General features: G+C 45.8%; 2 protein-coding genes across 2 annotated transcripts in view; one reads left to right on the plus strand and one right to left on the minus strand.

Moving 5' to 3' along the window:
• The window catches only part of LOC142952566 (sodium/potassium-transporting ATPase subunit alpha-1), a 42,308-nt gene that overhangs the window by 23,216 nt on the left and 160 nt on the right, over positions 1-18,932 (minus strand). The window contains exons 2-11 of the mRNA XM_076094354.1: positions 18,028-18,241; positions 17,157-17,286; positions 16,840-16,967; positions 13,759-13,976; positions 13,444-13,568; positions 13,068-13,222; positions 12,644-12,790; positions 12,333-12,519; positions 11,103-11,344; positions 10,259-10,498 (exon numbers count right to left, since the gene is read on the minus strand). Coding sequence (XP_075950469.1) covers positions 10,259-10,498; positions 11,103-11,144 — 282 coding nt within the window. The 5' untranslated portion in view covers positions 11,145-11,344; positions 12,333-12,519; positions 12,644-12,790; ... (4 more) ...; positions 17,157-17,286; positions 18,028-18,241. The remainder of the gene's footprint in view (positions 1-10,258; positions 10,499-11,102; positions 11,345-12,332; positions 12,520-12,643; positions 12,791-13,067; positions 13,223-13,443; positions 13,569-13,758; positions 13,977-16,839; positions 16,968-17,156; positions 17,287-18,027; positions 18,242-18,932) is intronic.
• obsl1a (obscurin like cytoskeletal adaptor 1a) lies at positions 11,288-18,334 on the plus strand. The gene is made up of 21 exons (XM_076095113.1): positions 11,288-11,351; positions 11,509-11,775; positions 11,864-12,139; positions 12,382-12,496; positions 12,677-12,837; positions 12,997-13,269; positions 13,365-13,640; positions 13,740-14,015; positions 14,114-14,389; positions 14,484-14,759; positions 14,844-15,113; positions 15,207-15,473; positions 15,553-15,822; positions 15,921-16,187; positions 16,322-16,588; positions 16,666-16,778; positions 16,867-17,020; positions 17,131-17,292; positions 17,385-17,489; positions 17,588-17,854; positions 18,057-18,334. Exons 1-21 carry the CDS (start codon positions 11,288-11,290, stop codon positions 18,332-18,334), a joined length of 4,680 nt encoding a protein of 1,559 aa, XP_075951228.1.

Here is an 18,932-nt window from a genome sequence, read left to right on the forward strand (position 1 = left end):
GATTTCACACACACACACACACACACACTCGTAGGGATGGATTTGCACTGGGAGCCTCTAGGGGCCAATATGACGCTGGATGCAAAGTAAAATATTTCCAGATCCCCTCTGAGCTTCTACTGCAGAAAAAAACCCTGTATTTAGATTTAGACTGCACTTACAGCCCTGGTGGATCATCTCACTGGTCTCACACACACGAAACCACATGAGCATGGGTTTGAATCAGGACGACAAAATCACACTCACACGCGCACGCGCACACACACACACACACTTGACAGAGACACACACGCTGGAGCCAGAGGGACCGATCTTAGCCTCTTAATGATGATGAAACCAGAGAGATGGTTTTACTGTGGAGGGGAGGGATGAGAGAGGGCAGCCCTGATAGACGTTTTCACTATAAAAACACACACACACACACACGAGACGATGTGTGTGCAGTGTTTTAGGCTCAGAAGAAGGCAGTCGGTGTGAACAAGTTCACCCAGTGTGTGTGTGTGTGTGGGATTAAGGGCATCCATACGATGGATTAGCAACGAAAAGAGCAAGATGTCATCAGCATCTGCCATCGCTCCATTTAACTTTCTATTCCCCATTTTACTGTTCTATCCAAGTCTGTGTCTATTATTAGCTTGCAAATTAAGATGACGTAGTTACATTTTCATTTTGAGGCAAACATGTCTGAGACAACATTGGCAGATTTCCTAATACAGCGTTGACTGTAGAACAAGTGGAAAGCAAAATAAAGAATTATTAAATGTATATTCTGTCTTTTCTTTTAGGTCTTTGTATCAGCTTTTATCCTGCAAGCTCTTATCCACTTTAAATGAACGTACATATGAGTATATTTACAATAAATATAAATGACTTCATACAACAAATGAAATAAATGGACTATTGCAGCAACGCTCCCGTCCTGGTGCGTCCTTACATCTAGCAGGAGTTGCACCTGCTGTATATCCTGTATGCCATATCTTGATGTATTCATATTAATCTCTTTTCATCAGCCTTGACAATCAGGAAAAACAAGAATATATTTGTGGATTACAGTCTGTTGCAGGTCAGCCGTTTCGTCAAAGCCTCATTTTTCAATCTGATCATGGCGGGATTTGCAGGGCGCTTGAACATTTTGAAGCTGAATATTTTCATGTGGTTACTTGAGGGGAACATTCACATTTACAGCTGACTCTTAGGAGTGTTTAATGAGGAACAGATATGTGGCAAACATCATTTATACTGTGTCAAAGTATGATCAAAAATGAATGTCTTGTGACATTTAGTATTGATTTTTCCACTCCCTGCTGTCTCTCCAACTTTTTGTCCATCTGTTTTTCTGCCCGTCACTCTTGTGAATGAAGATTCTCACACACACACACATAGCAGCAGCGCAGCATGTCGTATGGTGTGGGCAGCTGACATTTCACTGCAAGCAATCTGCCAGTCAGAGTTGGACGCACTCACGCGAACACACACACACACACTAATGCGCACACTCATACACGCAAAACTGGTCAGTGAACGAGGGATTTTTCTTCAGCCCCAGTTTACTCGATCGCGTGCGCGTGTTACATAACACTTCATTCCCGGCTCTGACTTTCTGCCATTTAGTTATCCATGTGTGCAATGAATCACCAAGCTACCAGTTTAACATAGCGTGCACGTGCGGACTGTTATGTAACAATCGAATCATCGTGTAGTTGGAGACGTGTGCACTAAACGCTCCATGAACCTTGGAGCCAAAGAGATGCACTACAGCTTGTAAACTAGCAGGACATATAGAAGTCTGACGTATCCCCTCACTCATAAACGCATAATAAATAGGTTGGGCCTCATGTGAGAAAATTCTGATGAGCAGCAAACACTCCTAACTTCAGATAACTGTGTACATGTGTAAACTGTGTAAGTGGTTTAATAGCACCAACAGCCAATATGAACACATTTAGAATTATATTAGCGTATGATTTGAATTAGAGGGTCCAAACGTGATTATGAAGGGTAAGTAGAACGGTGGTGGGACATATTAGGAGTGCACATGAATTAGTAGAAAACACAAATAAATGTAATCCCATGCACTTCATTTAGAAAACTTAAAAGATGGATTTTGTGCCTGGTGGTATCTGCTGGTAATATGGGTTTAAGATCTTTAATGGAGCTTAGTGGAAGGTCAATCAGGGAGAGTACTCCATTCAGTCTCCCTCATGCCGTCATTCATTCATCCCTCTCTGCTGCCAGCCATTCATCCTTTCAAATCAACAAAGAAACATTCTACTTTATTTCATCTGATTGATTGAAGCACAACCTATGATACATCTCACCCGCGCTGTAATACACACAAAAGATAATGAGCAGAACTTTTTATTGTAGTCGCAATACTGATATCCCTGAAACGTCGCTTGTAACTGCACTGCATTCTGGTCTGTTGTCAATTACAGCTGCTATTCATACACACATAAAGTCATATTGTTTGTCTATCCCGATGTTTTTGAAAGTCAGAGAAGAAGCTGCTGCTGCGGGAGGAAATCGTCAACCGTTGAGCTTTTCTGCCAGACTGCCATCGCAAAATTGCTATTTTGAGATGGAGTGTGTGTGTGTGTGTGTGTGTGTGTGTGTGTGTGTGTGTGTGTGTGTGTGTGTGTGTGTGTGTCCCATCGCCTTGGACTAACCAGAGTTCATTATCTCTCCTCATCGGTGCTGCAAGACGTGGGCCAACTCAGTCTATAATGAAACAGCGAGGAGGGGATTTGCATAAAGAAGGTAAAGATATAGTTCAAAAAAATATTAAAATTATCCAAAATAATTTATAAAAATGATCCTCTGATATGAGATTCCACAACTAATGACCACCATCAATAATGTGCAGCTGCAGCTGTACGAGTGCTTCCTGGGGCTGACAACTGAATTCGACACTCAGGATTAATTGCTGTTGAGCCACAGATATAATTCCTACTGTTTACTGCACATTTTGAGAGATTGTGTTCCCGACTCTGCATGCATACCCACAGGATCTGTATCATCATCATCTGATGGCAGAAACCCCAGATCTGGATCTCCACCACTGAGAAGACTTTATTACAGCATATCTGTTAGAATAATCTATTAACTTCATTAACTTGTCTATACCCTGACACACTGAGTCCTTTTACTTTTATTCATATGTAAAAATTCCCGATTAATCAGATGTATCTAATGTGTTTGGCCTCAGTTTGTCTTGGGATCAGCACTACAGAATGGGAGTGACAGCTTCAGTGAATCATCTGACTGTCAGCAAGGATACCCGATGAATAATGCAGCAGTACCGATGTTCACGAATCTTCATGTGTTCACGAGCTGCAACCTGAATGTGAGAAACGGGCAAAAAGCAACACAACGTGGTGGAAAGGAGGACAAACAGCAACAAGTGAATCTGTGTGACACACACACACACACACACACACACACACACACACACACATCAATTGCCATGGCAACAGCAGCAGCGCCATCTGGATGTGTGCCTTAAATAACCCTCGTCTATATAGGGCTGCAGGAATCAGTCCTAAAACTCACAAACAAGTCAGCATTTTTGCACTTCCTGTTCCCTCATCGTGAAGTCAATGAGTTTTTGGTTAGATCAAGAGATTTTAACCTTTTGTCTGGTGAATTTCTAAGATTTTACGGTTGCTAACAAGTGGGCGAAATGAGACTACCATCACAAGAACACGAGTCCACCTTTACAGCCTTGCTGTTTATACTCTAATGCGACTGTGGTGTAGTTCTTTTACAGCTCAACGCTAACGTTCAGCTGTAAAAGAACTACACCACAGTCGCAGTTCATTCTGATTAATGAAACTGCTATATTTAGACACATATTGTATGCTTCTGCTCGAAGGACAACGTGAGACAAAGCGGGAACAGAAGCGAGGGAGGAAGTGAGAGCGCGAAAGAGTCAGAGGAGACAGACCATCTGAAGTACAGGGTCGGCGTGTACAGCAGATGGTTGCCACCGGCGGTCCAGTGACGTCCCTCTGAGTGTGAGATCACTACAGACCTTTGTACGTTACGTGACTCTGCTTGAGTGCGAACGTCAGTTTGCTGTAAATTTCATCTCTGCCAGCATTCAGGGCCGCTGACCTCCAGGAACAACACGTCACATTATTGACCAGCGCGACAATTGTCATCGGTCAACTGCAATTATTTACAGCGATGTGAAATGTGGTGCGACATGCAGATGGTAAGATTAACGCAATGCCGTTCGTTTGGTTTTAATTTACAACGTTCGATGCAGGACTTATAGATCAGCGGTTCAAATGATGTAATCAGTTTTGGATTAGTGACGTAATCAATGTACGTACAAGGCTAAACAAAGCACAAGGTATGGAGTGTATATATGCATTTCCTTATGGTATCAAGTGTTTTACTTTGAGGCACGTATAAGATAGAGATCTACTAGAATAAAGTCTTAGGCCCTGTTTACATCTGGCATCTCTATGCATCCTGGGTGATCAGTTCACACCTGAGTGCGTCTCCACATTTATCTCGAGGGACGAGCACTTCTAGTTAAGAAGAGAAAAGAAGACATTTTGGTTGCATTTGATCGCTGCGATCATGATATAAAAACACAAAAAGGTATTTTGTAAACTTGAGAATTGATCGATCCACACTTCTTCAAAGTGTTAAGAGAAGAGACAGTGCAGTACTCCTCCGTCCTCTATCTGCTGTGTTCTCTCATCAGGGAGCCCTTTTTTCCACATGTTGCTCCACATCTGCTTCTGATCATGAAAAGTAATGCAATATTTATCCAACGTAACATCTGACTGTCATTATTAAAACAAATAAAATATGGAGCCGAGTTAAAGGCCAAATCCCCAGATCGGAGTGTATCAGCTTTACGCAGCAGAACACAAAATACGGGTCTGAGTTTACACACAAAACAAACTGTTGAGAGCTTGAGAGGAAACGCTGGGGCGGCTCTGAGATCTTAACCTCTGCACCGTGAGCTCAGTCATCAAGAGCGACTCTTCATTAAACGTAAACAAGGGAATAAATCGGAATTTAAAATTCTGCTGCTCTGCCATCGCAGCCCAAATCATGGGAATGGAACATTTTGACCGACGCAGGCTGGCAGTCGGAGACGGGAAAACCAGAAGTGCTGGCTAGAGGTGGAGGTCCTGTAACCTGAACGTCACATGTTTGATCTCCATGACAAGGGTTAGAGGAGAAAGGCTGCTCAGACTGTATTATCGCTGTGTTTTTCTTGCTGAAATATATACTGTATATGAAAACACTAAATCCAACAATGTGTCTGTCTGTGGCTCCCTGAGACCCAATCACTGCTGCTTGCACTGCAGTTCAATCTGGGTCAAATGTAAAATCAGAGCTAAAATTATTCTATAATAATAAAAAAAAGACATGCGCTCCTCTATCTGCCTCGCACACATACACACAGATGTTGTTTATATTTAAGGAAAGCCCTCCTCCTGTCTTTCCCAGAATCCCTTGTTGTTTCTCCCAGCATGCTCGCAGGTTGCAGGGAGAAGGAGGAGGAGCCAAAATGTCAGAGGTCACCTGACAGAAATGTTTGATCTGTCTTTTTCCTCTCTGCACGTCATCGACCACCTCTCAACCACCTCTCACCCCCCCTCCTCTTCTCCCCAGTATACATTCACTCAGTGATGAAGTTTGGGATGGAGGGATGTCTACGTGCACTTTAACACGCTTCCTCTGCTCTCTGGGGTCATGAATCAAAAAAAGTCCAGACTTTTCCCATTTGATAAGATCACAATGACAAGAAGCGAAAAACAGAATCCGCTCACTGTTTTCTGCTCTGGTTTTATGCAATGAAAGGTTTCAGCTCCTCCATAAGAGAATGTCTTCTGACGTCAAACAACTGACAAAGGATATTTCTTTATATTTTTAAATTAAATTGCCTTAAAACTTTTTCCAGATATGGTCACACTGAAGAGTTCACAATATGTCTTCAATATGAGCGATTATATGTCAATAATACGATGCTTCATTTATTGCTGATGAAAATTCTCCTGCCGTCCTCAATCAAGGAGGTCAGAGGACAAAGTTGTCCGTCTCAAAAAGTGAAACCTCCTTAATCTATTTCCTTACAATCCTGCAGATTGTACCTTGATTTCATGTTGTCTCAGGTTGAGTTATTCATCCTCGTAAAATAAATCTATAGCTCCATCTAGTGGACCATATTGTGTAAGACAGGTACACCTGTACACATGTAAGTCTGTGTCCGGGTTGATAGATCCTGCTAAGAAGCCTGCATACTCCGACAGTCCTCTTCGGATTTTGATATTGAAACCCAATCTCAGATTCCTGGTATCATTGTACCTAACAGCTGCAGGGGATGACAGCATGGAGGAGAATGTCACAGTACCAGCAGCCTTAAATGGAGCCACTAGTGTGGTGTGAGTCCTCCAAATGACTCCGATATCCATTTAGCAACCTGTTCACTGACACATGCTTGTTAGCGGCGGTTATGTGTTTCCTTTGCCTTTAAAATGACTCAATATCTGTTCCAGGAAGTTTTAGAGAACATCTGTGTTTGCCAAGCAACTGCCACAAAGGGATTAAAGCTATGTGACCTGCAGAGAAGGTCACATATCTCTGACGACACTTCGCAGTGTCAGTGGCTTTGGGGGTCCGAAACTCTCCACTTGAAGAGATAGCTTCGAGAGCTATTGTCTGAGAATGCAGGCGACGCGTGTCAACACTGCATTCAAATCTGCCACGGTGGGATACCGTTGTTAAATACTTGAAAATACAAAAATATGTTTTTCAAGACTTGTCCATCGATCCTTCATCTCGTATACATCGTTACACATACACAACAATTAAAGTAATACATGCATTTCCTTATCAGTGTCCCATACATCACTGAGAACAGCCTCAGCCTACACCGTTTTTCTTTGTCACGCAGTTTAAAAGCATTTAGTAGATACTGTTGTTTCTGCCCGTTCTATAGCTCACTGCTCTATATAAATCATTTACTAATACTGATGCGACTCCAGTTTGACCTTATTTATGGGTCAGCGTGACTCATGACTCAAGGAGCTACAGCAGGTGGGGTGTCCTTTCTCTTCGGAGGTTTAACTCTGCATGTCTGTTGAGCTGGGTGATCCACAGCAGAGCTCGGCCTCCCCTCTATCTTTAGTGAGCCACGGTCTGTGAATGGGGGGGCCTAACTTTATCTGGACCTCTGTCATTGAAGCTGCTGGTATTTTTAGGTGGTGGCTTGCAGTGGCAGCAGCTGCGAAAGCATTTAATGCCGCCCCCCCCCCCCCCATTCCAACTCTCTCTCTCACTCTTTAGCCGTTGGACAATGACACTATCAGAGCTGACGCATAAACCAGGCGCTCGGCTGAAACGCTGTGGCCATTTCCCTCTCTGCCACCTGCAACCTCACGCCAAACCGAGGGGACGCAACCAAGACCTGGTACCTGTGACTATGGGCCGCCAAGTGTGAACGGAGGATTGACTTTTTCTCACTTGCTATGACTCTCAGCGAAGAGGAGGTTTGCCAAATGTGAGCCAGAATCTACAAACAACAAAGCAGAGAGACAAAGAACCAGAGCTGAGGAGACTCACGGAGCAACAGAATATCTGCCAACTCTACCACTCAAATTGAAGGGACATCAATGAACGTTTTGAGGACATAAACCTCACATCCGTGACAGAATGCTTTAAAGACAGCGACTCATATCGCGGTAAGTTTATCATGTGACTGCTTAAGAAGAATGATTTCTACCCATGTGCCAACACAATGCTCAATGAGTAGCTGAGCCTCTTTCGTGTGTTCACTGATCATAACACTTTAGAAATAGCTGACATGCTACCCGGAGAGCTATTTTCCAGCCAAGACACGAGCATGACTACATGATCCATGCTGTGCAGAGGACACGCATCAGATGTGAGTGCGGTGCGTCATGCGGCCGGGACGGTTTATGCCAAAAGAAAGATGGTGACAACAAGAGGGAAAGAAATGAGCCACATGAGAGAGATGACGTTTTCCACTGGCTGCTTCAGGATCAAACCATAAGCTGTCAGGAAAGAGGAAGTTAGCTTAAAGAAGTCAATGACTTATTCAAAATGGCAACGAGACAAAGACAATCCATCAGGAAGGATACAGCTGGCATTCATGCTCCATACATACATCAGCTAGTCAGTTTTGTCTTCTTTAGTGGCTGCAGACTGTTCAGTTTACCTGCTATGTGGCACACGGGCTCTGGTCTTTTTTTGGACAGACTACTTTATAAATACACTCTTCAGTGAGTTACAGCACCAGCTGAGAGACGACCAAGAGCGGTTTACGATTGCTCAGAACCTACTTTACTAAACCACCAAGCATGTGATAAACACCTCACTGAACATGTTCAGCTAAGCCTTCATGACTTGTACAATGTATGTTATATGAAACATTGTAGAACACTCCTCCTGCATCGAATCATCTCGATCCGATTCCTGCCCATAAAATTTCTCCCATTTGAGGTCAGGTGTAAACAGGCCAATGCGTCACTAGTGTTTAGATCGTGACTTTGGGTGTGAGCTTCCATTAAAGTCCAACGCCTAATGAAATATGCATCGTCTTTATCTTACAGCTCCTTCACCAGAGATAAGAGGCTCTTACTGAGGTGATCCCGCAACAAAAGAAACTCATTCAAACCACAGAGAGGGCGACTTCGTCATGGATATTTTTGGAGGTGCTCCTCGTGTTTTGGGCTACCCACGCCCTGTGGTGGCACATTGTGGCTCAGACGCCACACTGAGGTGCCAAATTGGTGGGGACCCTCGTCCCGATGTGATCTGGGAGCGTAAAAACATCCAGATTGTGTCTGATGGACACTGCAAGCTCTCCGAGGATGGAAAAGCGTACCTGCTGACCATTACTGGAGTAACTCTGCAGGATGCTGGCCAATACATTTGCAAGGCCAAAAATAGCATAGGTGAAACTTATGCTGCAGCCTCACTCAAAGTGGAAGGAGAGGCCCAGCCACAGGAAGGGGGGCAAACGCAATTAGGAGTCAATGGTATGCAGCAACCGCTGAGAGAAAATGGAGAATTTGAAGGACACCAGAATGGCTACTGCACAGGGGAAAATGGTGAACACAAGAAAGAAAATGGAGAGGAGCTGAAGTTAAGTGAAAAACGAGAGGAGGTTGATTTAGTGTCTGATGACAAACCTCGATTCCTCATCAAGCCCCTCTCTTTGCGCGTGGATCGGGGAGAAGATGCTGCCTTCTCCTGCAAAATCTGGGGCACTCTGCCTGAAGTGATGTGGGAGAAAGACGGGAAGAAGCTCAGTGACATCTTCGAGAGTGCACACTTCAGCGTGAGCAATCAAGATGGCGGCTGGTTCCAGTTCAAGATCTACAGGACGCGCATGCCAGACAAAGGTGTCTACACCTGCAGGGCCGTCAACAGCCACGGCGAGGCCTTGGCTGGCGCCGTCCTTCTTGTCGAGCCCGTACCGGAACGAGAGGAGGGTAAAATGTCCTCAAACGGTCACGCTAACAGTCAGTGGTCGCCGAAGCACAGGGGCGGGAGGCTCAGTTTGTTGAGGGTCATAGAGGAGCCGCCTGTCAGACCCTCTAAAGCCAAGAAGTTTGCAGTGGCCGAGGGGAAGCACGCAAAGTTCCGCTGCTTTGTGACAGGGAAGCCCAAGCCAGAGATCATTTGGAAGAAAGACGGGGTTCCCCTAGAACCCGGGAGACGTCATCTGATATTTGAGGACCGAGAGGGTTACTACACGCTGAAGGTTCTGTACTGTAAAGTGCAAGATACGGGACTGTATGTGTGTGCAGCATCAAACGCTCTTGGAAACACCCTCAGTGCCGTTCACCTGTCCGTCAAAGGTAGGAGATAACTTTCTGCTTTTCCTGCAGAATCGTTGTGTCACTGATGCATCCAACCTCAAGCTGCGCTTGTGCGCGCTAATTGCTTGTGTGCATTGTTGAAATGCATGGCATCGCCCTTTAAAGTGGCTAACTATTTTGTCCTAATCCCTTCATAACGGGCAGATAATTGTCAGGGTCAGATGCCTTTTCATATGTTCAGTCCTGCACTGTGCCAGCTGCCCCTGTCATTAAGTGTCAGTTTAGTCTTGGGGTCAACATTTCAGTCCCTTAATGTACAGATAATATAGAGTGGCATTACAGCAACGGAGCACAGCTTACAAAGTATTGAGTGGTGGTACTATTATTACAACTATCCTTAATCTGCAAATCATCCACTATTCTTAAGTTAACACATCTATACTTACCCGTTTCCGTTGTTCTTCAGGCCCAGCGGTGCGCTTCAGGCGTCCATTAAAAGATGTAGAGGTGAGGGAGAGGGACGTCGCCGTGCTGGAGTGTGAGGTGCCCGATGAATCGCTCCCATCTGCCTGGTACCTGGAGGACCAGCGGCTGATGCCCAGCAGTAAATACGGGATGGAGCAGAAAGGAGCCACACGGAGACTGACCGTCCATGATGTTGGGACGGACGACGATGGAGTGTATCTCTGCGAGATGCCAGATGGAGCAAAGAGCATTGCAGAGCTGTCAGTTAAAGGTATGTTGTACTGACAGGGTAACACTTTAAATTTTTAGCAAAAGAAAATTGTTGCACAAAACAAATGAGCGTAAATAAAATCATTTTCTACTTTCAGGGACTATTGTTCGTAAACTTCAGCGGAAGTTGGAGGTCCTGGAGGGTGAGAACGCGGCGTTCTGCGTGGAGGTGGACAGCGACGACATGGAGATCCACTGGTTCAAAGATGGTTTGAAGCTGCACGAGTCTCATCACACGATCCTCAAGTCTTTCGGCAAAACTCACATTCTGGTTTTTGTCAACGTGGCCTATCAAGACTCGGGGGTAGTCACCTTTGTCGCAGGAAGTTCCAAGACCTCATCGCGTCTCAAAGTCAAAGGTACATTAAGGAAACGCTAACGTACATGTTTGTTTTAACCGTTTTCCAGTTCTTTAAATTGTAACACTTATTCTGCTCATTTTCATACTCATTATATTCTTTGTCTTTTCCCACTTTTAGCCACAAGACATTGCCCTCCTATCTGCCCTGTGGGAGTGAAAATGGATGTGGACCGACCCAACAGCACCCTGCTCACCTGGGTTCCTGCCCCAAACAGCCAGACCTCCACCCGATCCATCTTTGTCGTGGAGAGACAGGAAGTGGGCTCCCAAGAGTGGCAGAAGTGTTTCACCTCAGACGACACCACCTCAGCCGAGATCACCAGCGACAGCGTGCCGTGCGAAGGCGACTACCGGTTCCGTGTCTGTTGCATCAACAAGTATGGGCGAAGCGGCCATGTGGAGTTTCCCAAAGCTGTCCACCTGGGTGAGGAACTTCCTGCAGAGTAGAATTGTACATGTTAGATGGCAGACTGCCTTTAAGTAGACTAACTTTGTATCGTAATGAGTGGAAATCAATCGCTACCAGGAAGGTGAAACTGCTTTAAAAATGGACAGCAATGAAAAACTTTTTTGTGATTCTAATTTTTCCATCTTCCTTAGTTCCTGGACCAAACATCTGCTGCAGGCTCAAAGGCTGTGAGGTTGTGGAAGGAGAAGACGCTCCCTTCTCCATCGAATTGTCCGTCCCGATGGTTGGAACCTGGTTTCTGAACAGCACTCAACTGCAGCATGGCGGACGATACTCAATACAACAGTCCCAAACACAGCACTCACTGGTTATCCGTGAAACTAGCACGACGGAGGACACGGCAGAAGTCACGTTCATAGCCAATGGAGTCAGGGATTCAGCTGTGCTCGAGGTTAAACGTAGGTGTAGCGATCCGCTTTTCCTTTTATTCAGCATGTGATGGATGCATTTCTTTGGAGTTTATTTGTTGTGTATATTTCTTTGCAGCTGCTGTGGTGAAATTCAGTCCTCTGTCAGACTTAGACAGCAACAAGAGGGTGGACATTAGTGACCCCATTGTTCTCTACTGCGAAGTCTCCCACCCCCCCACTAAAGTAACCTGGTTCAAAGATGGCATTGAGCTGCAGGTGACCGATGGCCTCAACATACAGTCAGATGGGAACATGAGGAGGATCGTGATTCAATCAGCTGATGCATCTCACTCTGGAGTTTATTCATGTGAAACTTCAGGAGATGTCATCAAATTCAACGTGGACGTTGCAGGTAAAAGGTTTTTGAAAAGTTGATAAAGATCAGGTCTTATTATACAAGTACTCTGTACTCATTCATCGTTTTTATTATGAATTAATAGCTTTTTTTATCTTTAGAAATGTTATTGTGACCTTCGGCTCTTAATCTTTGGTTTAACCAAATTGTCGTCGGATTATTTCTCATTTTAAGGAGGCATCTCCGGTACCTTGTCAGCTGTTGATCCGTCCCTCGCTCCTCCTTTGGTTTTTTTTCAGGTCGCGCGGTGGAGTTCAAGCCGGTCTCAGAGGAGGAGCTCCATAAGAGCGGCATGGAGCTGGACCCCGTGGTGCTGCTCTGCCATGTCTCCACAGACGATGCCGAAGTCGTGTGGTAAGACGACGAGGAGCTAATTCCTGTCAGAAAAATTTAATTGAAAATGATCCACTGAGGCTTCTATTTTTTATCTTTGATCACATAAATGTATCTATACTTTGATAGTCAGTTTTAAATGTCATTATGTTGTATCTAGTTTATTACTTGAAACCCCGTGTATGATTCGGTGTGTCTCAGGTATAAGGACAGCTGTGAGATCCAGCCCACTGACAACATCACGCTGCAGGCAGAGGGAAGCCTGAGGAGGCTGATCATCCGCTCTGCTGACACCTCAGATGCTGGCAGCTACACCTGCCAGGCAGGAAACAATAGCATGGAGTTCACCGTCAATGTCAGAGGTATAGATACCCGTCTGACATCTGTTGAGTAGCGTTTCAAGACACATTGATTTGCTAGTGCAAGTGCAGAACATCTCTCTTAATGCCTTTTTACACAGACTTAAGCCACATTAGATATGTGATTTGCCGTTACTGTGCTTCCTCTAACGACAAACACAGAGCCTCCAGTGATGATTGTGGAACCTAAGGATGATATTGTGATGGAGAGCTATATCTCAGAGGAGATCCACCTGCAGTGCGAGTTGTCTCGTTCCATTGGGAAGGTGCGGTGGTTGAAGGACGGCCAGGAGGTGGAGGAAGGCGACAACATCCAGCTGATATGTGAGGGTCCTTACAGGAGGCTGACCATCCTCAGCGGCTCGGTGGAGGACGGTGGAGAGTATGTCTGCGAAACAGATGGAGACTCTGTCTTTTTCCAGCTTAGTGTCAAGGGTAAGACTGAAATTTCCCTGAGTGCTCACTTCTGATTGTACCATACATCTAATACAAATGTGTGGAGGTGTTTAACTGTCGTCCTCCTGCACCAGAGCCGCTGGTAAGAATCGTTTCCCCCAGTGAATCAGAGCTGGAACTGACTCATTTGGCCTCCGAGAGGCTGGAGCTCACCTGTGAGATCTCCCAGGCGGATGCCCCAGTCTGGTGGTACAGAGACGGCCTGGAGGTTGAGGAGAGTCAGAACTTGATCCTGGAGGTGGATGGGGCCCGACGCCGGCTGGTTATACCCATAACCACTGTGGACGACACAGGGGAGTATGTATGTGACACTGAAAATGACTCTGTGGCCTTCCTGGTCACTATTGCAGGTAAGAATGAGCACATTAGGACAGATCTAAGACTTTTCAATAGTATTTTTATCTTTTATGATTCTTTCCTCTTTAATGACTTTATTCCTTTTCATTTAGAGCCACCAGTGACGCTTACTCGTCCCAAAAACACGCCGGACAAACTGGAGAGTTTTCCCGGCGAACCGATCGTGCTGGAGATCGAAGTGTCCCGGTTCAGCACTGAAGTCGTGTGGTGGCTGAATGGCAGAGAAGTAGAGGAGAGCAGTAACGTCACCATCACAGAGGACGGGCTCATCCATCGTCTGACCATCCACTGTCCCACCCCAGAGGATTCTGGGAAATACACCTGTGACGCTGTTGATGACAAAATTGATTTCCAGGTCAAAGTTAAAGGTAATGTCAGCGCTGGAGACGCTTTCCGTAACAAAATGCAATTTTCAAGACCACCATGATGTTATAATGACTGTCAATGTGTAATTCTGCATCATCAGAGCCTCCTGTGAAGATCCTGAGAAAGACAGAGATTAAGACGCATCTTAAATCCATGATTTCTGATGAGATCGTGCTGGAGTGTGAGCTCTCCAGAGCCGATGCCGTCACCAAATGGTACAAAGGTAACTGTCGCGTTGGGGGCGATGAAAGGTTCTGCGAAGAGGAAGAAGGTGCTTTCCGCTCATTGGTCATCCTAAACGCTGAACTCGGAGACTCAGGAGAGTACTTCCTGGATGCTGGAGACGACAATATCAGCTTCCAGGTTACGGTACAAGGTAGAGTTACATTAGTGAATTTTTACGAATTAAATGATTTAGTTTTAAAACTGTTCCTTAAATGAATCATCTGTCTTTTTCCCCTTTGCCTTAGAGCCTCCAGTGACAATTGTGGGCAACTCAAATGACCCCGACTCCCAGGAGATGGTGGCAGGGGACGACCTGATCCTGGCCTGTGAAGTGTCCCGTGCCAACGCCCCCGTTCAGTGGTACTGCAATGACAAGCTGCTCACCAGTGACCCCCGGACCTACATTGAGAGCTCCGGCACGCTGAGGAAAATGATCATCTCAAATGTCCAGCCCTCAGATTCTGGGAAGTACGTGTGTGATGCTGCGGACGAGAAGATGATCAGCGTTGTCAGGATTCAAGGTGAAAACTCACACTGATGTCTCCGGAGATATGATTATAAATATGATCACCTAATGTCTTTCTCTCTTTCCTCTTCCATCGAAGAGCCCGCAGTAACGTTCGTAAACAAGGAGGATGACATTGTCGTGACAGGGTATGAAGCAGAGAGCGTAATATTGACGAGCTACGTGTCCAAGGAAAGCGCTTTGGTGCGTTGGATGAAAGACTGGACGCCTGTGGAAGGCGAACGTTCCCGAGCACTCACGGAGGGCCATAAACGCACCCTTACCATCGAGCCTTTGAGGCGCTCTGATGCTGGAGAGTACACCTGCGATGCCAACACGGACCAGATCCACTTCAGCTTGCTGGTGAAAGGTTCAAATCTCCTATTTTCATCCGATAAAATGATAAAACACAATTCTTTTGGACTGAAAAGCGATTTTAGCTTTGATTTTCTTTGTATCACAGAAATGAGAATCAAGTTTGTGAGGCCACTCCGAGACACGGTGGCTCACGCTGACGGTATGGTGACCCTTCGCTGTGAGGTGTGCAAGCCTAAAGCAGACGTCCAGTGGCTGAGGAATGGCGTGGAGTTGGTGGCGAGCAGGAGGATCACCATTCGGGCGGACGGTCTGGAGCGAAGCTTGACCCTCCACCGTTTAACCAGAGAGGATGCTGGGGAGTACGTCTGTGAGTCCAGGGATGACCGGACCGTGGCGGCACTGAGAGTAGAGTGTAAGTATGCCTGTGCTCAGATGTTCTGTCTTTTCTTACGTGAGGTAGCAGGTTCATGAACTTTCTTGTGTCTCTTCAGTGCCTCGGGTGGTGGAGTTCCTCACAGAGCTCCACAACACCACTGTGCTTGAAGGAGAAGACGCCACCTTCAAGTGTGTGGTTTCCCCTGAGGATGTCCAGCTGGTCTGGCTCATGGACAATGAGGCCATCACTCTTGGTGATCGTTTCTGGGCAAATCAGAACGGCCTGTGCCACACTTTGGTTATCAAGAAATGCCAGATGTTGGACTGTTCGAAGATTACGGCAGAGGCCGAGGGACAGATCAGCAAAGCCAGCCTCAAAGTTCAGGGTAAGGCCATTTAATGAAAAGAAAGGAGAGGTTGTATTACCAGAACTGACAGCAGTTCATTGTAATTTGTACTTCTGTCTCTCCTACCTTATATTCAGAGGCTCAGGTCATGTTTACTAAGAAAATGGAGGCTGTCATGGCGGAAGAGTTTGGCGACGCCACCCTGGAGACAGAGATCGGCCTTGAGATGGGAGAGGTCCAGTGGATGAGGCAAGGGGTGGTCATCCAGCCCGGTCCCCGACACACGCTGGCCCAGAACGGCTGTAAACGCAGTCTGATCATCCAAAACCTGACTCTGTCAGACCGGGGAACCTATCGCTGCGAGACTCTGCACGACCGGACGCAGGTCAAGCTCAATGTAGAACGTAAGATGTGGATGTTTGATAAATTACCTTCATGATTTATCAATTCAAATTATAATAAGCAGGGTTAAGGTTAATTGTATAATGTATGGATGTCATTTATAAAACATTCCTCTCCCTCATCTCCTCCAATCAAGCTCGTAAAATCTCCATCCGTAAAGGCCTGACTGACCAAGAAACCGTTGAACGAGAGACCGCCTCCTTCGAGGTGGAGCTCTCCCACACGGATGTGGAGGGAATCTGGCAGAAGGACGGCATCCGGGTGAAACCGAACAACCAGTGGCGGGTGAGCACCAACGGGCTGGTCCACGGCCTCACCCTGTCCAACCTCACCCTCGAGGACACGGGCACCATCGTCTTCTCCGCTGAAGGGGTGCGCACCGCTGCCAGGCTCACTGTCAAAGGTAAATACAGGCCTGTGGACTCCCTAAATAAGTGTTGGTAGCCTTTGATTCATTTATTGGATTTGTTAAACCGACAGAGACTCCGGTGTCTATCCTGAGGACGCTAGCCGACGTCCGTGTGGAGGAGGAATTTCCAACCACTCTGGAGTGTGAATTCTCCAGACAAAACATCGAAGTCAAATGGCAAAAGGTAAAACAAGCCTTGAATATGTTTTGGCTCACTGTAGAAAATTGCAGGGTGTGAGAAATACCTCTGTTCCTTTGCTTCCGCCAATCAGAACGGGACGGAGCTGAAGCCGGGGCAGAACTGTCGGATCTACTCCATGGGCCGCAAGCGGTTCTGTCAGATCATGCAGTGCTGCCGGGCTGACTCTGGTACCTACACATGTGACACAGGGGATATCAACACTTCCTGTTCACTGGAGGTTTATGGTAAGTATCTGCTGCTACAACACACATCACGTTAACTCTAAGTTATACGTTGTGTGTGCAAACACTTTGCTATGTTTTTGCTGATCTAAATCTCTTTACTAACCTCCCAGAGCATAAGTTGGAAATAGTGCACAACCTGGAGGACCTTTACATTCAGGAGGACCAGAACGCCGTCTTCATGTGTGAGGTTTCTCTGGACAATGTTCCTGGGGAGTGGTACAAAGACGGCCACAAGATCCGGCCCACTGGCGCCATCAAGATCCGCACTGAAGGTCAGAAAAGGAGGGTGTTGATTATTGATGGGACTGAACGATTCTGTTAACCGCTTCAATGTAGATTCTACAAGTCTGTTGTTCTCCTTCAGGGACCAAACACTTCCTACTGATGTGTAACGTCAATGCTGAGGATGCTGGGGAGATCCGCTTTGTAGCCAAGGATGTTGAATCGACAGCTTCCTTAGAAATAGAAGGTACGTCCATTTTTACCTGGAGCATATCCTTTTTTTAGGATGCCAACAGCTGGAAAATGTTCCATACTAAATCTTAAAAACGTTTCCTTTTACTTTAGAACTCCCTGTTTCTATTGTAAAACCCCTGCGAGATCGGACAGCCCTGGAGAAACACCGCGTGATCCTCGAATGCACCGTTTCCACGCCTCGCTCCAGCGCCATCTGGTACAAGGGCAGCGAGGAGCTGGTTCCCTCAGATCGGGTGGAGATCCTGGCCGACGGATGCTCCCACAAACTGGTGATCCAGCAGGTGGCTGTGGAGGATGAGGACACCTACAGCATCGAGGTCGGGGAGCACACATCCAAAGCCAAACTGATGGTGGAAGGTACGTTGGGTTGGGAGCGAAGGAGCTTTAAATTAAAGGTGAATTAAGTAGTTTTGCACAACCTTTACTGCTCCAGCTTACATATGTACCAAGAATGTTTAAGGGTGATGGGTGTGCAGCAATACTAATGTGTTATAATAAGGTAAAATGTACTTCTCTCTTCTGTACCTTACCATGATAACACTTGTTTCCCTCTGTGCAGCCCAAGCTCTCGTCATGGTCACAGAGCTCGAGGATGTGGAGGTAACCGAGCCTGAGCCTGCATCCTTCCAGTGCGAGGTGTCCGTCGCCATAAACAGGCCCCCTCTTTGGACTCTGAACGGGGAGACCCTTCAGCACGGCCCCTCTGTCCGCCTGGAAAACCACGGGACGGTCCACAAACTCACTCTGAAACACACCAGCGCCGACATGAGCGGGGTGGTGAAGTTCACCACGGGCAAGGCCAAGAGCAGTGCCACGCTCAGCGTCATGGAGACTTAGAGGAAGAGATAGAAAGTGAGTCTGAGACAAAGAAAGAAACTGAAACTTTTCAACATCCATGTCATGTTTGGATAACCTGCATTAGCCCTGTTCTGATTTTCTTTCAAATTGAGGGGATTCAGTGACGCCAAGTTATTCCTTTTTTTTTTTACTGTGTAGTCTATATTTATTTGCCTGATTTCTAATTGACTTTATATTCTGATGAAAATTCCCCAAAATAAAACAGTAATTATATGGTATCAACTACATGTCATGTATGTTCTCTGAATAGACACAAACTATTTGGTAATATCAAACATATCAATGCTAAATAAACTGATATTTTTGCATGATAATGTAACGTTAAAATTGCATTCAGCTGTATTTGTTAATTATTAAATTATTGAGCTTCAACCACTCATAAATGCCATCTAAATAATAATAATAATAATGTTTTACTAATATCTAATTGGTAAATTGAGAAGGGAGAGGAAATATGCCCCCCAAAATTACTAAAAACTCATTTAATTTACGCTGTGTGAGCTAAGACGCACAATAAGCTTAATTCTCCTAAAAAATAATTAACCAAATGCATACTATAGGAACGGTAATTGAAATA

The sequence above is a fragment of the Anarhichas minor genome, unplaced genomic scaffold, assembly GCF_050575085.1.
Source record: "Anarhichas minor isolate MPS153535 unplaced genomic scaffold, ASM5057508v1 ptg000018l, whole genome shotgun sequence".
NCBI classification, from domain to species: Eukaryota; Metazoa; Chordata; class Actinopteri; order Perciformes; family Anarhichadidae; genus Anarhichas; species Anarhichas minor.